The sequence below is a fragment of the Oryctolagus cuniculus genome, chromosome 3, assembly GCF_964237555.1.
Source record: "Oryctolagus cuniculus chromosome 3, mOryCun1.1, whole genome shotgun sequence".
NCBI lineage: Eukaryota > Metazoa > Chordata > Mammalia > Lagomorpha > Leporidae > Oryctolagus > Oryctolagus cuniculus.
This window is the reverse complement of record NC_091434.1, coordinates 53,473,613-53,479,612: the sequence shown is the minus strand read 5'-3', so window position 1 is coordinate 53,479,612 and position 6,000 is coordinate 53,473,613. Positions and strand designations below refer to the sequence as shown.

The 6,000-nt window shown below is 38.5% G+C and overlaps 1 protein-coding gene across 5 annotated transcripts in view; it reads right to left on the bottom strand.

Moving 5' to 3' along the window:
* Nucleotides 1-269: 269 nt before the first annotated feature.
* Nucleotides 270-6,000, bottom strand: part of ZSWIM2 (zinc finger SWIM-type containing 2) — a 35,646-nt gene continuing 29,915 nt past the window's right edge. For 2 of the 5 annotated variants that reach the window (XM_017342979.3, XM_051849373.2), the window contains exons 7-8: nucleotides 2,501-2,654; nucleotides 270-1,250 (exon numbers count right to left, since the gene is read on the bottom strand). In XM_017342979.3, coding sequence (XP_017198468.1) covers nucleotides 534-1,250; nucleotides 2,501-2,654 — 871 coding nt within the window. In that variant the 3' untranslated portion in view covers nucleotides 270-533. The remainder of the gene's footprint in view (nucleotides 1,251-2,500; nucleotides 2,655-6,000) is intronic. The other 3 variants (XM_051849372.2, XM_008258821.4, XM_070070494.1) reach the window with 3 other exon arrangements.

Here is a 6,000-nt window from a genome sequence, read left to right as displayed (position 1 = left end):
AAACGTGTTTTTGTATACATTTTAGCAGTTATTAGTGCAAGAAAAATGGAAAGGAATACACAAGTATCTGGCAATAATTCCTGCATGTTACATGTTATGAAGTGAAATATTTGAAAAAGAATGATTCAAAACAGGACAAATGTATTTCCTTAATTTAATTAAAAATTAAATCAGTGTGAAATAATTTATAAAAGTTCTAAAATTTTTTTCATAATTTACAACAGTTTGAATATACTGATTAAGACAACTGATGCTTTAAGTCTTATATGTATTATAGGGTAATTACCTGTAAGTGTTGTGAATCATAGATAAGAAAGCAAAATGACAACAAAATTTTACATATATTTCTCAAGAGTGTATATGTATTTTTTAGGTTCTAAAAATAAAACATGTTTACATTCATTAACAAATTTTTTGATAATAATGAAAGTATTTTCCACAATTGAACTTCTTCCATTATTAAAGATATCTTAGTTTGCTTTGTACTAAAGAGTGAGATTACAGGTCATCTTGAGAGAGGACTTCAGTTTTGTCTAATTTTTTCCCATATAATTATTATATCTTTTTGACAAATTAAGTTTAGTTATACCCCAATTGACAATAAGACTTAAATCTTCTGGAAGTAAAGTATTTGGTCTCTTGTTTTCTTCTCTTATTTCAGTACCAGGGGTCTTCTTTGGTTTGTGGTTAATACGTTTATAGCCTTTTGTCATCTTCTGGTTTGGGCCAATAGAGTATTTTTCACTGAAACATGTGCGTTCCACTTCAGTAGGACAAGTAACATTCTTGTGAGCAATAGAAGGAAGAAATGTTTGAGATGATATTTTCCCAAATGATCTAGTGGGTAAATCTTGAAGATATGTGGGGAAGTGTTGGCTAATTTTATATTCATAGATTAATTTTTTTGAATTCAAATCATCTAATTGGACAGAGCATGAATCATCTTTTGCTAAATTCTGACAGGTTTCAGTTTGACTCTGAGGTGTATTCAGTTTTTCAGAATTACATTGATGTATACTTGGTAAAATTCCACATCTATTTTGTCTCAAGACTAATCCAATACAAGGAATGAAAAGCTCTGGTTCTTCCTGCTTTGAGGGATGAGTGATGTTTGTGTTTGAAACACACAAATGTGTTTGTCCATTCATTGTTATATCTTTCCAGATTAAAGGGTTATATATAACTTGTCCATCAATAGGGCATGAGTTGCACTTGTAGAGTAACCAACTGTCAATACATTTCCTATGAAACTTAAAAAAAAGTCATGTTATTCAGAGCTATAACTATCTTATTTATAATCTATATTATTTATATTTTCCCCAGTTTTATAATTGCATGAATATGAAAAGCATTTAGCACAAATGGGAGACAATTATAATTTATCAAGTTTACAAAAATACTTTGAAGAATTTTTTAAACTTACTTATAAATGTAATTAATTATAAACAGATCTCCATTTTCAACAGTAAAATGCACAGTCTTATATGGCTATCACATTTGTTTATATCAAGATTGCTAAAAATTCACTTCCATAATCTGTTGGTTTCACTGCTAACTTACAAGAAATGAAAAGTATTGGCCGGCGCCGCGGCTCACTAGGCTAATCCTTCGCCTTGCGGCGCTGGCACACTGGGTTCTAGTCCCGGTCGGGGCGCCGGATTCTGTCCTGGTTGCCCCTCTTCCAGGCCAGCTCTCTGCTGTGGCCAGGGAGTGCAGTGGAGGATGGCCCAAGTCCTTGGGCCCTGCACCCCATGGGAGACCAGGAGAAGCACCTGGCTCCTGCCATTGGATCAGTGCGGTGCGCTGGCCGCAGCGGCCATTGGAGGGTGAACCAACGGCAAAGGAAGACCTTTCTGTCTCTCTCTCTATCCACTCTGCCTGTCAAAAAAAAAAAAATGAAAAGTATTACAAAATTTAAAAAGTCATAACCAACTAGAGTTGGAAATTGATATGATTATAGCAAGATATAAAATATCAAATAATATTTTTGGAAATAAAATAAACAATCAGCCATTATAAGTAAAAGTTAACTATAAATGCTTATTTATAGAAACAATTTTACACAAGAAGAAACTTGGTTATCAAATATATGTGCAATATTTGACTTTGATTCTAGTGAGTACATATGAAATAATCAACCATGTCAATTTAGGCATTTCTGTTTCATTTAAAGAATCACAAAAATACTGAACAAAACATTAGTATGCTATGTGGTTTTCCTTTTCATATAACCTAAGTAATTAAATGAATTTAACCCTATATTGCCATTTTATATTTCCCAGGTGATATATGCGGAAATGAATTCTAATCAGTAAGAATACATCCTAAGTAGGTAGAACTGCCTCCTCATAGTCTCTGTTGCAACTGTTCTACATATTCAGTGTAACATGAACATCTCTGCAAGTATAAGTAAAAAATGAGACTTAAATCATCAGTTAATTGTAAAAAAAAAAATGGTCCTATAGGGGAAGTCAAGCTACAAAAATGATTATATTTTTACCTTGTGAGTACATGGTAGTGATCGTGTATGTTGACCAAGATGAAATGCCTTCAAACAAAGTCGGCATTGGTAGCCCGGAGCAAGCAGTTTACTATTCTTTGTAATCAGTAGCAGAGGCAGTGATTTTACCACATGTTTTGGTGTGAAAACTTGGCTGAATAAGAATAAGCAGAGAGATGACTGTTCATAGGTAATTACAGATCTGGAAATCATCAGTGGCACAGGTAAAAATCTTCTAATATTGAACCCACCATTTTCTTGGATGAAAAATAATAAATTTCATTCATAGGGCTTAAAAAATATATTGTCTTGATCTAATTAAGATGGATGTCGCTTGGGGCCGGTGCTGTGGCGTAGAGGGTTAATACCCTGGCCTGAAGCACTGGCATCCCATGTGAGCACCGGTTTGAGACCTGGCTGCTCTACTTCCGATCCAGCTCTCTGCTATGGCCTGGGAAAGCAGTAGAAGATGGCTTAGGTCTTTGGGCCCCTGCACCTGTGTGGGAGACCGGGAGGAAGCTCCTGGCTCCTGGCTTCAGATTGGCACAGCTCTGGCTATTGCAGAAATGAACCAATGGATGGAAGACCTCTCTCTCTCTCTCTCTCTCTGCCTCTCCTTCTCTCTCTGTATATCTGTGTAACTCTGATCTCCAAATAAATAAAAATCTTTTAAAAAAAAGAACAAAGTTTAGTTTAGTCATATTAAATAAAAATAATCTCATTTAAAAAAATTTTTTATTGATTTCTTTTTATTTACTTGAAAGGTGCAGACAGTGACAACTGGTTCCCTCCCCAACTGGCTACCACAGCCAGGACTGGGCCAGACCAAAGCCAAGAGTCTGAGACCAAAATGCAATCTGAGTCTCTCACATGAGTAGCAAGGACCCAACTACTTGAGTCATTATCTGCTCCTGCCAAGGGTGTGCATTAGCAGAAATGGGATCAGAAGCATAGCAGGGACTTGAACCTAGACACTCCAATATTAGATGTGGGAATCTCAAGTGGCATCTTAACTGCTGTGCCAAATGCCCATACCAATAACCTGAATTTTTAAAAATATTTCTTTATTTGACAGGGAGGAAGGGAGAGAAAGAGAGAGTGAGAGAGTGAGAAAGAGAATCTTCATCTGCTGGTTCACTTCCCAAATGGCTACAATAGCTAGGTCTGGGCCAGGCTGCAGCCAGAAGCCTGGGACTCCATTCTGGTCCCCCATAAGGGTAGCAGAAGCCCAAGAACTTGGATCATCATGTGCAGTCTTCTCACGCAGGGAGTTGGATTGAAAGTAAAGCATGCAGGACTCCAGATGCTAGAAAGTGGATGTTGGTCTAAGTGTGGCTAAACCTGCTGCATCACAATGCTGGCTCCTGAAATTTTATGATTTTTACTTTAAGGTCAGTAAAACTAGAACAAAATTTTTATGAGAACCATTTACTCATATTGCTTCAGTCTGAGCCAACACTTAGGCATATGATTAGAAAAATAACCCAATTCACTTTGACATCTGGTACAAAGTGAGATGTAGAGTAAGTCTCATTAAAATATTCCAGGCTACTCTGATAAATTGGCCAAATAACTATGAGGAAATTAATTTTCCATTGCATATATATGGTTGCTACTTTGATAATGTTGAACTATGTTTATGTAACTATAAAAATACAAATTTTTGAACCAAATGTATTGACTGATATAACTAAGATAATATAATATTAATTAACTTCTATTTGATGCTATTAACAACTGGAAAATAGAGAAATCAAATTTTTAAAACAAAAGTGGGTTCAAAGGTCAGGTGCATTTTTATTACTCAAATATCATTCAGAACAAAGTTCAAATACACTCTTTAGCAAACTTCACTCTCCTCATGATTCTATAGGTATATCCTCATTATGCCACAGAAATTACTTTTACCAAGGTCATCTAATTTCAATTAAGAAACATGTTGTTATAGCCTCTACTTTAAGATCAATGGCTCTACCCCCAACCCGTATGTATTGATGGTCCTCTTCCCACACTTAATGTTGTATGATTATTCAGGATTTTCTCCACAGACGAACCCCTCTACCTGCAAGAGACTAGAGATCCTTTCTCCCAGTTTTGGTTGGGGTTACCTTTAAACCACATCCATCAAACAGTCTTCACACCCCTCATTTCCTCTCCTCTATGAAATCCTCTCGTTACTCGGTTAATGCCACTACTAGGAGCATTGGTTGCTAACCTCACCCTGTTTTTTATACTACTGTGTCTGTTTGTTTACAGGAGTTGATAATGTGATAATGGAACAAACCAAGGCCTTCATCAACCAGGCAATAAACCAAATGCTGCTACAGGGATATACTCGGCTCCCCCCAGGAGACAGCAAGTTGAGACATCGCCCAATGCCAGTGAAGAATACCTCGTCACCCCATGTCAGCAAGAAGTAACTCTAAAGACAGATCATCATCCCTCTACCCCTCCTGGACTTCTGGGGCTAATGTAATCCTATATAACTCCTGCTTTATAAAAAACAATAGGAGGGAATGTTAGTAAAATGGCACAGTCTTATCTGTGGTGCGATCAACACCCTGGATCCCATCCTAGGCTCTAGTCCCCGCCACGATTGCTGGAAGTCAGGTGACCCCATGGCCCAACCACCGGTGTCAGTCCCATCCCCACCCTAATGGGATTCGCTGCTCCTACTTCCCTGCCCACCCCCTGGCAAAGTTTTATTTTTTTTTTTTAAAGATTTATGTATTTCACTTGAAAGAGTTACACAGAGAGAGGAGAAGCAGAGAGAGAGAGAGAGGTCTTCCATCCGCTGGTTCACTCCCCAATTGGCCGCAATGGCCGGAGTTGTGCTGATCTGAAGCCAGGAGCCAGGAACCAGAAGCCAGGAGCGCCCCCCCACCCCACCCCAATCCCCAAGTCTCCCACATGGTTGCAGGGGCCCAAAACTTGGGCCATCTTCTACTGCTTTCTCAGGCTGTAGCAGAGAGCTGGATCGGAAATGGAGCAGCTGGGACATGAACTGGTGCCCATATGGGATTCTGGCACTGTAGACGGCTGTTTTACCTGCTGCGCCACAGCACTGGCCCTGCTGCCAAAGTTTTAAGAGGACCCATTCCTGAACACATGGCTCTCTTTTCTCTCCATCTCCTGATCTCTCTCTCTCTCTCTGTCTTTCTCTCGATCTCTCTCTGTCTCTTGATCATTCTCTCTCTCTTGCTCTCTTGTGGTCTCTCTGTTATGCTCTCCTCTCTCTTTTCCTTCTTCGCCCCTTCCTTCTGGTCTGTCAACACAGCGCTGACTCAATTCTTTCATTTTGAAACTCTTTATTTATTTAGTTTTCTCTGCCTAGAATGATTTTCTTCCTATAAACTTGTTCCTCTGCACACCTGTCCCTTGTCCCTCCAACATCTCACAAGTCCAATCTTTAGTAATACAACATCATTTTAATAGGACAAGATACAATACCTGGTCAGGGGAAATGGAGATGAAGTGCCTTTGTGCATGCTCATTTTATG